General features: G+C 35.8%; 2 protein-coding genes across 2 annotated transcripts; one reads left to right on the top strand and one right to left on the bottom strand.

Annotated features, from left to right (window-relative positions):
* Positions 1–4,040: 4,040 nt before the first annotated feature.
* On the top strand, positions 4,041–11,111 carry LOC127126953 (uncharacterized). Its single transcript, XM_051056021.1, has 8 exons — positions 4,041–4,496; positions 4,706–4,768; positions 4,863–4,958; positions 5,296–5,343; positions 7,131–7,202; positions 7,842–7,900; positions 10,450–10,540; positions 10,653–11,111. The coding sequence occupies exons 1-8, from the start codon at positions 4,182–4,184 to the stop codon at positions 10,806–10,808; spliced, it is 900 nt and encodes a 299-aa protein (XP_050911978.1). The 5' UTR covers positions 4,041–4,181; the 3' UTR covers positions 10,809–11,111.
* Positions 11,112–11,836: 725 nt separating this feature from the next.
* Positions 11,837–15,407, bottom strand: LOC127126952 (calreticulin-3). Its single transcript, XM_051056020.1, has 14 exons — positions 15,204–15,407; positions 14,660–14,767; positions 14,315–14,507; positions 13,944–14,202; positions 13,808–13,864; positions 13,663–13,710; positions 13,442–13,528; positions 13,264–13,321; positions 13,094–13,161; positions 12,868–12,960; positions 12,617–12,673; positions 12,436–12,528; positions 12,226–12,255; positions 11,837–12,117 (listed from the first exon to the last, which is right to left on the bottom strand). The coding sequence occupies exons 1-14, from the start codon at positions 15,304–15,306 to the stop codon at positions 12,106–12,108; spliced, it is 1,266 nt and encodes a 421-aa protein (XP_050911977.1). The 5' UTR covers positions 15,307–15,407; the 3' UTR covers positions 11,837–12,105.
* Positions 15,408–15,799: the final 392 nt, after the last annotated feature.

Raw genomic sequence — 15,799 nt, 5'->3', positions numbered from 1 at the left:
TCTTCACTCACATTCATCTGCACTTGCAAAATAGTTTTCATCTCCAAAATGTCATCTTCATCATTATACAGTATCAACGTTCACTGCAACGGTGAAACTTTTGAGTCTGAGATTCATGGTTTTTGTTTTAAAAACACTGATACCATTAGAGTGACGATGAAGAGAAATGCAACCTTTTTGCATTTCAAAAAAAGAATACAATCCTTCATAGCATCAGGTAATGTGTCAAAGATGACATATCAGAATCCTATATTTTTTGAGAATGGTCAATGCAAGTTTTTCCCCCTAAAGATACGAGACGATGAAGATGTTGAAAGCATGTTTCTTAGTCATGAACATTCAGGCATGGATTGTATCGAGTTGTACATTACTCTACAGCCATGTATACCGTCTCAACAGTCTCAACTAACAGATCAGGATCCAGCTGGTGGAGATGTTGCAGATGATGCACAATGGTCAGATGAACTCAACCCAGAAGCAGAAGTAGAGGTCGACGTTATTGATGAAGAAGAAGAGGAGACTGAGATACAGGTTGATCACATCCTGAATAACGACGATGAAGATGAGGCTCAACCACCACCAATACCTCCTACTCATGCCTATATTCCTCCTCAACATATGACAAATATGGTTCTTAATGACGATGAAATGTCCGACAGTGTCTTCTATAATCCGTATCCGAGACCAGTAGGCGAATTAAAGGTGGGAGACATGTTTCGTACCAAAGAGGAATGTGTCTTGGCAATCAAAAAATACCACATGAACAACTTTGCTGACTTTACGGTGAAACGCACTGATTCTAGAAGGTATGTTATCGAATGTCGTAACATGCTTTGTAAATTTCGTTTGGCTGCATCTTACAAGAAGAAAAATGACTCTTGGGAGATCGCTTCAATAGACCCACCACACAGTTGCGTCGCAACAACGGTTGAACAAGATCACCGTAAACTGAGCACAACTTTGATATGTCGAGACATTCTGCCATTGGTAAATAAAGACCCATCAGTGAAGGTGAGTATAATTATATCCCATATCCGAACAACATATAATTATACTCCATCTTACAAGAAAGCATGGATTGCGAGGACAAAGGCTGTTGAGCAGGTTTTCGGAAACTGGGAGGACTCATTCAAGGAATTACCACGGTTTTTATGGGCACTAAAAACTTATGTCCCAGGAACTGTGGCAATTCTGGAGACAGTGCCAGCAATGATGCCAGACGGAACCTGTGCTACAGGTAATAGAATATTTCACCGTCTCTTTTGGGCATTTGACCCGTGCATCAGAGGTTTCGCTTTCTGCAAACCTCTCCTACAAATTGATGGTACTTGGCTATACGGAAAATATAAGGGTACGTTGCTCATGGCAGTTGCACAAGACGGTAACAACAATGTATTTCCCATTGCCTTTGCTCTTGTTGAAGGTGAAACGGCTGGTGGATGGGGTTTCTTTCTTCGACATCTCAGAACGCATGTCGCTCCACAAGCCAATCTATGTTTGATTTCTGATAGACATGCTGCCATCGAAAGTGCCTACAACAACCATGACAACGGATGGCATGATCCTCCTTCTACACATGTCTACTGTATCAGACACATTGCACAAAACTTCATGCGTGCTATAAAAGATAAGAATCTTCGCAAGAAGGTGGTGAATGCTGGGTATGCTTTAACTCAACCGTCTTTTCAATATTATCGTGATGAGATTCGTCTGTCTAATGAAGACGCGGGGAGATGGATAAATAACATCCCAGTTGAGCAGTGGACAAGAGCATTTGACGGTGGTCGTCGATGGGGCCACATGACAACAAACATTGTGGAATGCATGAACGGGGTTTTCAAAGGAATTCGAAACCTGCCGATAACCGCCTTGGTAAGATCAACCTATTATAGGTTGGCTTCTATGTTCGCAACCAGAGGTGAAAGATGGAGTGCAGTGTTAATGTCTGGACAAGTATTCAGTGAGTGTTGCATGAAGGTCATGAAAGAGGAGAGCATCAGAGCTACAACACACGCTGTAACAGTGTTTGACCGTCAAAGACAAAATTTCAGCGTCCAGGAAACAATGGGCAACAGCGACTGGAGACCAAACTTAGCCTACGCGGTTAAACTACACAGAAGTTGGTGCGATTGTGGAAAATTTCAGGCCTTCCGCATACCTTGCTCCCATGTCATTGCAGCATGCGCTTATACTCGTCAAGACGCTTACACCCATTTATCTGATGTGTACAAGGCAAACACCATCATGAACGTATATAGTCAAAGCTTTTCAGTACTACCAATGGAGGATTACTGGCCTCCATATGAAGGAGACATTGTTTGGCACAACGAAGAGATGCGTAGAAAGAAGAAAGGAAGGCCAAACAGCACACGTATCAGAACAGAGATGGATTCCACAGATAAAATGATAAGATTATGTAGTATCTGTCGACAACCAGGACACAACAAAAATAACTGTCCCAATCAAGGAGCATCATCTAGATCTTAAGATTTTTGTAACATTTTATCTAGACCTTAAGCTTTTTGTAACATTTTATCTTGCTCTTATGCTTTTTAAAACATTGTATTTCTGTAACAATCAATCAATATATATCATTAAGTTCTTGTTACAACGAGTTTCATAACCAACATCAGTACAAAACATCTGAAAACATAAATAATTCTAACTGATTACAACAATCAAATTAATGTCGTCTCGACCAAACATCATTTCCCTAGCATCCTTATCAGTCTTCATTCGCACCCAACCAAAGATACTGTCAAGTCTCTCAATACTTCTGATTTTTTCCCCTTCTGGTATTTTCCCGTATAACCATCGAACCAGCTCCCTCTTCAGTTGATCTAACGTGGTGATGTTCCAAAACAGCATCAGCAATTGAGGTTTGTCTCTCGCATAAATCACCTTACCGTATCGGCGACGAACACCAAACATGATAGGCAAATGATTATATGAGTTGTGGAACAATAGGTCACACAACGCATCTATTTATAAGACAAAAAAGGCATTTTATGAGGGACTCGCCAATTGAGTTGGCGCCTCCTTTTAAAACATACACATGGGCGCCAGTTGGATTGGCTAGGGAACCTACCCTAGCCTAGGGCACCTACCCTAGCCAATCCAACTGGCGCCTCCATTCAAGTTTTAACAACAGTCGCCATATGAGCAACTTTCATGTTCATCAAAAATCCATTTGAAACTTGGAAGCTCATCATTCATTTCAAAACATTATAGATCATTTTGACAGAAACCCTAATTTTAGGTCAACTTCGCAGGGACCTAACTCACTCATTTTTAATTATTTTGAGGTGGGACCAAGTGCATTAGAAAATTTAAGATGTCTACTTCAAATGTTATGTTGGACAAAATTTCATAACTCTAAAAGAAACACATGAAATAATGCAAGACATTATAGGTCAGATTACAGTTGAAACCCTAATTTTGGGTCAAGTTCGCAAGGACCTACCTCACTCATTTTTAATTATTTTGAGGTGGGACCAAGTGCATTGGAAAATTTAATATGTCTACTTCAAATGTTATGTTGGACAAAATTTCATAACTCTAAAAGAAACACATGAAATAATGCAAGACATTATAGGTCAGATTACAGTTGAAAAACTCAGAAGTCCAACTTCAACTGCCCATAACTTTCTCATAAAAAATCCAAATGATGCAAAATTTATATCCAAATTCATTGTCATGAAAAGATCTACAACTTTCATGTTGAAGGATTTTTCATTTGAGGCTTTTTTAAGGGAGTCGCCAATTGGATTGGCGCCCCCTCTTAAAAAATACACACAGGCGCCAATTGGATTGGCTAGGGCAGGTGCCCTAGCCAATCCAATTGGCGCCTCCTTGTAATTTTTAAAAGGGGGCGCCAATCCAATTGGCGCCTCCCTCTAAAACTGGGGTAGATTGGGAAATTTTTTGAAACCTGGGTTATTTTGGGAAATTAATTGAAAATGTGGGGTATATTGGTAAAAAATCCTAATATCAATCTTAATAACAAATTAGTGTACTAAATAAAACCTATTACTAAGAAAAAAAATAGGATGCTAGGGAATATAATTGTGCCGGAGGAGCACTCCTGGATCCCGATCCAAGCGTGAGCAAGTCCAATAAAAACAAAGTAAACATAATTACTGAGAAAGCAGACTCGGTTGCTCCGCCGCGCTGAGACAATAATGACTGTACTCCGCTTGATTCTGGCGGTTACTTTATTTCTTACCTGCTTCATCTCTCTCTCACCAGCTTTCCAATCCGACGAGCTTCTCCTCGACGACGAAGAATTCGGTCTCGAAGGTGGACGCCCTCAATCCCGTCCATCCCCTAACACCGCCACCACCACCACCACCACTATCCCCACTCGCAAGAGGATTCCAGACTCCGCTTCCGATTCCAAGATCCAGTTCACACTTGAACACGCTTTCGGAGATTCTGATTTCTACGAAGCCGGTAACTTCTCCGCTCGTCTCAAAACATGGAGTCACGGTGCACAGGTTCCTTCATCTTCCTCAACCTTTATTCATCGTTGATAGTTTTCAAACCTAGTATAACAAATCGTTAATTGATTTTGAATCTACTTCTATGTCAATCCTGCAAGTAATCGATTTAGAATCTACTTCTACTTCAACTTATTGTGCTGTGTTCGATTGAATTAATAAAATTATATGCTGTTGTACTGAAAATCAATTTTGATCAATGGCAGACACTGACGAAGCTGCGGTTTTCGCGAGATTCTTTCACTGATGATGAGAAGAATAAATTTCAAGTAACTATTATCTGTTTCCCTTGGAACTGTTTTGTAGTTTGTTAATGTGTTTGAGTTGTTAGCACTTAGATTTGACACTGTTTTATCATTACAGGAGCTGTTGAAAGGAGATGATTTCTATAGGATTAGACTGCCATCCAATGTTTTAAACCCTCCAGGCAGGGAATATATTGTTTCTTCAGTGAAAGCTGTAAGTGTTAATTTGAATCCAGTTCTTGTCCAATTCGTAGTATGTGTATGAATCAAAATGTTTTAAGTTATTTTTTTCTCACTCAAATTGATTATTCATCTGTTGGTTTGTTCTGTACTCATCTTATGATACTGAATGATATCAATAATCAGTTTCTTCTCTTTTATTTTTTCTTGGCTATCTTTCTATTTATGTATTGCCGTAGCTTGAATCCTTGTAATGGTGTTACTGCTTTGGCCACTAATTTTATAGTTGCGGCTCTTTTATTTGGTGTTGTGGTTATTGTTTACACTGCTGTCTCCAATTAGAACTGACTGTTCTACTTTTCTGAATCCAGAGATGTCTTACAGGGGATGGTTTGGAGGAACACTTTGTAATAAACACGGTAATTTACATTTGTATATAATGAAATATGCTTTTTATGATGTATTTATGCTCTTATATCTGCAAAAATAACTTCTTCTCCACTCAGTTAAAATTTTGATACATGATAGGGCTTGTCATATATTCTCTTGTGTCATTGGAAAACCAGTCTTAAGTCTCAACAGTTTGATGGAAATGGGTAAAAGTAGTTGCAAATTGTAGCTGGTTTTGTATGGGATAATTCATAATTGATGTGCATTACACAGCTGTGTTTGTGTTTATTTAACGGCAACAACAAAAAATACATGGATAAAATCAGATAATCTGTTGAGCTCAACCAAAATCCATTTTAGCAGGACAAATCCATTGAGTAGGGTATTTCATAACGGCTTCTCTTGATGTTCTCTTCAAACTATCTTTACTGTTTTCAATCTTGTTTTAGTGCTTCATTTACCTTAATTTATTGAATCAGCAATAAAAACATAGTTTTTACCAGCCTCTTCAGTGGTTTAAACTCTCCTAGTTTGTTCATCTTGCATACCTTTCAGTGAATAACTAGTAGAAGTAGCTCCTTGATCCATTCTCAATGTTTTTCCCAGTGGTCCAGACTTTTCTATCTTCATTCTTTATTCGTCCTGCTGTTCGAAAGCTTGTATATATGTTTTTCCCTCATTTCCGAACCCTTTTGATTCACCAACAGCTGCTTTTGCTACCTTACGAAACGTCTTTTAATCAATAATGTTGTTTAGCCAAGCTGTGTGCATATAGAAGTACTCACCCCTTGACCAACACAAGTGCCCTTTTTACACATAATGGGTTTTCCCCTCAAATTTTATATTAAAGAAAAAATGGAAATCTTGGACCACAACTAGGTTTATTTTCAACTATTCAATAGCTGTAGTTTTTTTTTAGTTACAGTTTATTTTGAAAAAAAGGTAAATAAAATGGGTTTTAATAATCTAATAGTTTTTCACGAGTCTCGTTGATGAGGGCCTTAGTAGTACACCATAAGTTTACATCCCAAGGAATAACATATTTAACTATTCAACGAGTATAGACCACATGCCATTTGAGACATCTGAAACTTAAAAATGCCCTGCTTTGTGTTTAATGCTCGTACTTTTTCAATTCTAACTAAAAAAAATTTCAAAGAAATTTAAAATTATTAGCCCGCTCCGACAGTAACTAAAACTATAAACCGGCTCCGACAATAGCTAAACCATAAACTGTAAGTTACAAGTGATTATGCAAAAATTGTTAGCATTTTGCCTTTTCATAAAATGGCAACTTGGTACTATGAAGCTCTTGCCTTTTCATAAAATGGCAACTCAATACTATAAGTTTACCATTTGAGACATCTGAAACTTAAAAATGCTCTGCTTTGTGTTTAATGCTTGCAATTTTTCAATTCTAACTAAATTTTTTTTCAAAGAAATTTAAAATTATTAGCTCGCTCCGACAGTAACTAAAACAATAAACCGGATCCGACAATAACTAAACCATAAACTGTAAGTTACAAGTGATTATGCAAAAATTGTTAGCATTTTGCCTTTTCATAAAATGGCAACTTGGTACTATAAAGCTCTTGCCTTTTCATAAAATGGCAACTTGGTACTATAAAGCTCTTGCCTTTTCATAAAATGGCAACTCAATAATGTAAAAAGCTCTTGCCTTACCAAGTCTAGGCAAGAAAATCCCATTACGGATCTACTGTACAGTCTTACCTTGCATTTGCAAGAGGTTGATTCCACGGCTTGAGTTCTTTTTTTAATCTTACCGAATCTCTGTCTTTCCTTTTGTCTGTTTCAGGAAGGTGTTAACATCTTGGCTGTCAATTATGGTGCTCCTGGGGCTTGCCCTTATCCCCGGCAACTGAAGCTTGTAAGTTATATTTTCTTTGGGCAGCTGCACTCATTTCTTGTATTGTTAATTGAATAAGGCTCAACTTCAAAACTTTTCGACATATTTGGGTGTCATCTATGTTCTCATCTTCTTAATGTCTTTCTTGTTTGCACAAGGTGATATTTGATATTACTATCTTTCCATAACCTTCAAAATTGATATAAATACAAAAGTTATCCAAAGTTATATTTGCTTCATCCATACATACAGTCATTTGTTTGAAGCTTCTAGAATGTTTGCAGTATGTCAGCATTATGAAGGGTTGTTTTACGACCTTCAATTCCTTGAGAGATGATGTGATTAGATCCGAAACTGGCAGGTGGGGTGGAAGTTTAGACTGAAGAAGAGTTACCTTGTTAACATATATTACTGGATCCAATTCATGCTTTGTTTTAAAGAGTAAATTTTTTGTGCAATGAACCCTTCTATAAACTTGGTCTACCTGAGTATTCAATATACATGTTCTGGTTGGTTTAATTATCATGCGACAACTTGTCCACGTTCTTAAGAGTAACTGAGTATAGTTCTTAACTTGTGCAAACTTAAAAGATGTTGTAAAGCCTGATTTTTATATTGTGAAGGCTAATTTCAGACATGTTTTTTTTTCCTGGATGTTAGCCTGCAAAGTGGTCTTTCAAGTCACACACGCTTTTGAAGAACACTGAACAGGCACCAAGGTATGTACTATGGTTGACATTTTCTGTCTTTTGTAACTATTTTTTACTTAATAAATAAATAATAACAGAAGACAGACATCATACGAAGTGTTCCTTGCAAGGTTGCTTCGGGAGCAATTGGTTATGGATAACTTTCTAAAATTTTGAATACTATTCTCCTATAGAAAACACAGAAAATTTTAAACACTATTTTCTCTCTTCGTCAAATTGAAAATTCAAGCAGAGTTATTAATCCCGGATAGCAGAGCGGAGCGGCCGACTCTAAAAATGGGATAGCGGATAGCGGGATAGCTTTTTGTACAAATAATTATATAATAATCTAGAAATCATATGACATATACTTAATGTAAAACTAAACAAAAAAAACACAACACTCATAAAAGATTTACTCATAAAAGATTTATAAAATCAAATGTCAAAGAATCAAGATTCAAAACATTATAGAAAAACTCTTAATCAAATTCAAAACATCACATCTTAAAATTTAAACTTAGTACTATTATATGAAAATTCAAACAAACATAGAAATCATAGCTCATCATCAAAGAGGCCTCATTCCTCAAAATATTCCTCCAATTCTTCATCTTCATCATTTTCCAATTCTTCATCTTCATCATTTTCCAATTCTTCATCTTCTTCAACATCTTCTACCACCACTTGTTGTGCTATTCTTGCCCTAGATGTACTTGCAACTTCAAGTTGCCTTGACCTCCTAGTGTAGATTAAAGGTTCATTAACCCCACTTGCATCGGCAACTTGAGACCAAGTTAAATCATCATTTTCATGTACCAAGTCTTCTTAAATAGGTTCACCATCTTCTCCCATCTCTCCCATCTCTCCCATCTCTCCCACCAACCTAGTTGATGTCTTCTTGCTCTACTTATTCCTCCACTATATGTAAGACCACAGAAATCACATGTCACCTTTTTCTTGTTATTTATATCCTTCCAATGGTTATATTGTCATACTACGTCAACATTACTACCGGTTGGTTTGAAGATTTGGCCACAAGAAGCAACAGATGCAGAATTTTGGGATGGTGCAAAAGATGTTGCCATTGTCTAATAAAGAAGAAAAAAAAAGTAAGAAATGTAATTAAAATGTAATTTCAAAAGAACAGAAAAATGTAATTTTAAAAGAACAGAAGTAAGAAATGTAATTAAAACGCCATTGTCTAATGCTGTCATTGTCTAATAAAAAGAACAGAAAAAAAAGTCTTCAAAACAAAACAGACAGAACAGAAGAAGAAGGTGCATAATTAAAATGTAATTAAAAAAAAAATAGAAGAAGAACATAAGAAGAATACAGAAGAATCTAAGAATTAAAAAAAAAGAAGAAAAAACAGTTGTAATACATTTATATTTTAAAATGTAATTTGAAAAAAAAAACAGAACAACAAAAAAAGAATATAGAAGAAGAACAGAAGTGAAAAAAATAAGAAGAAAACTAACCTGCTGGGCAAAATCCGAGTACGACGAAGGATGAATGGCAGGCGCAGTAAGAAGAGTTAGGGCAAAGACTGTCGCAGTGAGAAGAAGAATCGGTGAGTGAGAAGAGAAAGAACTTGGGTTGCGATATATTTCAATATAACCTATTTTTTGGGGGGTAATAGTCATTTTCTCACCAAAAAAACAAAATGGGTCAAAACGGGTTAAACCCGCTCCGGCCGGGAAGCAAACCGCTCCTGCGACCCGCTAACTCAGGCTACGTGGCCGTGATCTCAATCTGAGATGCGCACTGCTTTACGGTGGTGGAGGGGTACCGCTCCGGGATAACTTCCCGGGATCGCGCCGCTAACCACCGCTATTAACAACTCTGAATTCAAGTCTGCGTAGTGCTGGCTTTTCACATATTTATTATGGTTTATATAAAGCCTGATTGGATGAAATTGCCAGTGAATAAAGGGCCTTGTCTAGCTTTCATTATTATGCACAATCATTTTCATTTTGAAGTTTAGGCAGCATAATTTATTTTCCAGTCTGATACATAACTGGCTAGATGGCAGGCTTGACAAATTTTATATGTTTTCTAATCAACCATTATTTCACTTAGTGTTCACTTTAGTGCTTATGCAGTCAACTCAACAACCAATCCATTTGGCATAGAGGAAGATCTATATCTCAGGATTAAAGCTCGTTTAGCTCAAATTTAAAAAAATTGGGTTATTTGGTGTGATGCCTTGTTCTGGTTTTCATAGGGGATGGAAATAGCCAGGATTCACAAACTATTTTAATCTTACAATCATTTAGGACAAAGTTGACAAAATTAAGTGGCTGACTGCACTAAGTTTAGGTAATGATTCTTTTGAATGAATTGAGATTCATCTTACTGAACAAGGATATATCTCAATGAGTTGAGATTTAAGATGAGATTCATGTCTAAAGTAGATACACACAAGAAATTCATATTGGTTGAGTTTAATTTTTTATCGAATCGAATTATGACCTGCATGTATTGTAAGATATTGATAATCATTGTTTCATCTTTATGATAAGTTTTTACTTGTGTTACATACTCTGTATTTTCTTAACAAAATATTATATGCTCAGGACACCAATATTTACAGAAGAGGTATTTGGTGGAGAGGGGATAGAAGGTGAAATTGTACAGCCAATAGAAAGATCCTTTTGGGCTAAATACGTGAGTATATACATGCTGCTGTTTGATCTTTAAGCCAACTTTTATTTTATTTAGTTCAATTAAACTATGTATAGATACTAATTATTCTAAATGGAACCTTTCTTGATATCAGTGGATGTATTTGATCCCTCTCGGACTCATTGTAATGAACGCCATTACCCAAGCAGCGAATATGCCTGAGGAACAGGCTGGTGGTCAAGCTGGGGCACCACCACAGCCAGGAACTGCAGTACAGAGGGGAACAAATTCTGGTGTGCGTAGAAGATGATAATTTTGGTTTCATCTACCTAAGAAAACATTATTTAGGGACACTGATCATGAATGAAATTTTAGATTTTCCTTTTATGTAACATTTTAAAATAATTTAGTTACAGGTATCAGTTCTGTATTGGGGAACATTGAAACAGCAGGGATAAAATTTTCCAGTTAGATTGAGTAATTAATTTTAAATTTTAACACGAAAATCCAGTCCGGTATCCTCTGGTTTTTGTGATGATTCTGTGGTTATGTTATATGATGCGAAGAAATATTAAATAGTTTTTGAATGGTATGAAGTTTATAGGTTTTGTCATGTTTATTAATAGTTTAAACTCAATACTTTTGATAGTTAAATTATTTTTCATTTTTGTGAAGTTGATCATGTCAATTTCGACCCATGTCAACTACACATATTTTGATGCAAACTGTAACAAAACTCAAAGTGATATGCTTTTTCCTTTTGTCCTTAAGGAGTAGAAGTGTCGGCTTGTTTTTGTCAACAAAATTGCTGCTATCCCGCATCCTTTCTTGAACTTACAGATGTGAATGGTTGTCTTCTTGCAATGGGAAATAGCTAAATGCAGTGAACATATCATAGCACAACCTTTTCTTTGTCTGCGATTAATCTCAATGGATAGATGCTAGCGGAGAATTTTCATTATCTTATGAAGTGGCAACAGGTTTCTACGGTGGTTTGCAATTAAAGGTTCTAACTTCTAAGTGGTCAGAATTTCAATAAGATGAATACTGTTGTGGCGGACCTTCATTGGTGGCCACCAAAGATGGGTTGGATTAAGCTGTGAATGTAGACAGTGTTGTGAAGGGTGGTAGTGTGTCTGGTTGTATGGGTCTGATAAGAGATTCCAATGCTGCTTGAATTTGCAGTATCTCAAAGTTTGTAGGTTTGTGTGTAGAAGAGTGAAACTGCATCTAGATTCTAACGTTGCTATTAGCTTGTTAAAATCTAGATCTTGAGTTGTGTGCAGATCTTTGGCATCGATCAGTCAGTATTTATAAATATTTAATATGAGACGAAAATAATCCTAAAAAATAAACTCTTTCACGTTACAATAGCCTTTACAACAATGCTTCGAACCAACTTCATATCATTATTAGGTTTCAAATAAATTGACACCAGATAGAACATACAATCAATGTCAAGGTAAACATGATTCATAACAATACTCAAACTAAGCTTCGTTCTTCCTCTTCTTCTGCTTAATACTTTAGAAAAGCATTTTTTGGCAATATGCAAGGCATTCGGATCCGTCCAGATAACGGATAAGAAAGAAGGATGCTTCATACAATCAGAGTTCATCCTGCACATTGAAAGAAAGTATATCTCAGTACAAATATAAAGATGTCAAAAATTATATATCAATATCAATCATTAAAAAGAATAAGTCAATGAAGAAATCACGACTTACATGATAATCATCCATGTAATCACGGCGATGCTGCACATGGGAGGGAAAACACGTGTAAGAAAAAATTGTCGTTGTTCCAACACAGAGACAATAACAGCCTATTTCAACTGTTTTTGCCAAATAAATTTGTTATCTAGTATCTACTAGAGTATGACTTCTTCCATGAAAAAAAAGAATAAATTTTTGAACGAATGCAAGTAGGATTCAAACCTTTCTATATCTGTCTCTATGTCTGTTTCGGTGTCGATCATAACCTCTATCTTTTCTCCGCCTTTCACCTTCTTCTCTTGCTCTTTCAGCCTCCTGTATAAACAATAGAGAGTTAGATTCTGTAAACAAAACAAGGTGAGTCAAGAAAGTTAATGGAATGAAACAGTGTATGTTCACGTACCTCCTCCTCTTGGGCTTTCCTTATTTTCTCTGCTTCCTCAAAACCCTCCTTTTCAATCTGAGATGCCACAAAATTGTTAAAACAGCAACTTGGCACAAAAGATTGACAAACAATGTTTGTTAAAGAAATTTGGCTAATTACGCCTAAATTTCCGACTATAGATCAACTCTATCAAAATATTAGTTGTTTAATATAAAACACAGGTACCATATTGAGCTAAATCAGACGCAAGTCAAAGCAAAAAAACTCACCTCTCTGTTGGCAAACACTTCATCAACAACTTGTTTTGCATAATCAGGATCATCACAAATCAAAATGTTGTCAAATACCGAACCACCTTTAACCTGAACCACAATATATGCCTTAGTTTTATTAATCATGACCATCCAATTCAGTCTAATGGCTCTACACATTCTAGACGGAAAGAAAGATCCGTAGCATAACATACAAGACATTACTGAATTTGGAAATGTATACCTGCCAAACTTCAATGCCGACATACTTGATAGGCTTAAGCACGTAAAGATCGGGGTCATCTTCAAACTCTGAGACACGGAGAATCAACATTTAAGCATTTACTAATATGCACGAAAGTATGAAATGTACACTAAATTATGACAAAGAATTGGATATAAACTTGAAAATACCTGGATTATCTAACCATGGAGTTTTCCATTTCCCTTTGTAGTTAGGATTCTTGATTTTCTGTCATCATAGAGGTTGAAAGTAAGAGATGATAGTCGATGAAACGAAACTGATATAATATATAAAAAAAAAAACTAATTCTTGCAGCCTTATAGTTCCCCTGTAACTTGATTAACAAACCTTTCGTTTCCATGGTCCTTTGTATGCCGGATTTGGTATCTTAGGCCGTTTCCATATTCCATCTTCATCTTCATCCCAACTATCAGGCTAATTAAGAGGAATAAAATGTGTAAGTCTTTTTATATAAAAAATCCTCATATATCTTTCTATTTCGAGGACATCATATCAGAAAATTTATCGGTAGAGAGGCATTCTTAGATCTTCTTTTCCACTCAACTAACCTCCTTAGCCTTCGGGTCAGGAATTTCTGCTGGGATTGAATCATATCCCTGCAATGCAAATGAATGAATAAATGAGTTTTCCATACAAATGGACTAAAGCTACGATCCTCTTGCACTTAATGGAAATATTAGAACTTTGGAATACCTCCGGTTTGACCGAATTAGGGTCTTCAATATATTCTCTGTCGTCCCAGTCTGCAGGCTGCGAGTAGGGAAAGGTTTTAATTCAAAATACAAGTTATTTCTAAAAGAAAATGCAGCTCAACAAATCAGAATGAAACCTTTTTTGCCTTGACATCTTTGATTTTGCGAGGAGGAAGAATATCCCAATCTGTATACATGCTACCGGAATCACGCTCTCTATTATCAACCAGGACACTGTATGTAGCATCTGGCCTAAGGATGAATGTGTAGAAATGAGTTAACTTGTCCGTTTCACATTGCAGGTCCTTCTTTATCGGGTAATTTTGACCTTGGTAAGAGACTATGACATGGAGCTTCTTCGTGTCTGTGCCGCATAAATCTGGTCCAAACATTACGCTATAGAGAATTTGTCAGCGTAAAATTCATTTTTGTCGAAAATAACAATTTCTTTCCATTATATAATTCAAGAATAAAAAACAAAGTGAAGAAAATGGTTTAAGAAACACACCTATAAGGCGTATCCCCACCGAACTTCTTTTGATTAACAAATCCAGAGAGGAGTTTCATGTAGCCTCCACCGCACTCAATCTCTTGTTCAAATTTTATAGAGTACTGAAAAACCAGTGTTCGGTTCTTGTTGGTGAATTCCGGTATCTTTGCAGAGATGGCAAAGTGTTTTGCATCATTCGATGTTTGGATACCTGCAACAAAATCACACAAAAAATATGACTAAACATTACAAGAGCAACCAAATTCCGTATCATTTAAAGTTTTAAATTGCGGTCTCGGCCGCGGTTGCAGAGATTCAAAAACCTTGACTTATAAGCTACAATTATACCGAATCAACAAGTACCTTTATCATCGGGATCTCCAGCCCATTTCCCAGCCGTGTGCTTAAACGAACCGGCTTTGCCTTCGCTTCTTTTCCAGTCTGATTTTACCCACCGACTTTGCCATCCATCTTTTCAAAATCCAACACATTAAAAACATATCATATAATCAAATGAATGAAACCGAAAAAAAATGCCACAAACTATATAAGCTGAACTTAACACCATAAGCACTTTTTTGTTTGTTATGCTACCTTGCTTAGTACTATTTGTCTTTTTTACTTATTCTTAGTTAATATAATTTCACCATCAACTACATCATCATTTTTAATTTTCAACATTTCTTTCACAAATATTTAAAAATAAATAATACATTCTTATAATCATCATCAACTAGAAACTAAAGCATAGAACAAATTAAACATGTAACTGATAACTTTCATCTATTTGACTAACTAACTAACTAACTGTAATTAGTAACTAACCAAACTTAACTAACTTTTCACTGATTTTAACAGTTGTAACAAAAAATTCAGCACAAAAACAACATAGAACAAATTAAAATACCTTCGAATCGTTCTTCAAAAATGATTTCTGAAAGGGAAACTTGTATTAGCAACAAAGAGAATAACACAAACATCTTGAGTTCAGTTGAAGCATTTTCCGCCATTTGCGGAATAAGCTATTTTTGCTCTGTCACTGCTAAGTTACAGAATTCAGCTTACTTATAGAAATCTAAGCTATTTCATTGCCTCTATACTTCGCCTTAATTACTTTTATGCCACTACCCTAAATTCAGGTGAAACAAACTTTAATGTTTTCATAAACTCAATTATATTCAATGAGATGCTCCTATAACTCTAGGGTTAATGTGTTTCATTTTTGCTATTTATTAATACCTCATTTTTTTTATTATAAGTCGATTTTAAAAAATATTTTGTATCATAATATAAATTGTTTTATAATTTCAACGAATGATTAATGATATTTTTTCTATTATATCCTTAAATATTTATCATTCTCTCTTTTCAATTATGTCAATTCGCTTTTTCAATATTATAAATGAAAGACGATTTTATAAAACTCTTCATAATTTTAATTTTTATACCACAATTATTATATTTCTTAATACATGTGAAAAATAAAAAACGATTTATAATAAA

This window comes from Lathyrus oleraceus, chromosome 3 (assembly GCF_024323335.1).
Source record: "Lathyrus oleraceus cultivar Zhongwan6 chromosome 3, CAAS_Psat_ZW6_1.0, whole genome shotgun sequence".
NCBI classification, from domain to species: domain Eukaryota; kingdom Viridiplantae; phylum Streptophyta; class Magnoliopsida; order Fabales; family Fabaceae; genus Lathyrus; species Lathyrus oleraceus.
The sequence above is the reverse complement of the archived record's forward strand: the minus strand, read 5'-3'. Positions and strand labels throughout refer to the sequence as shown.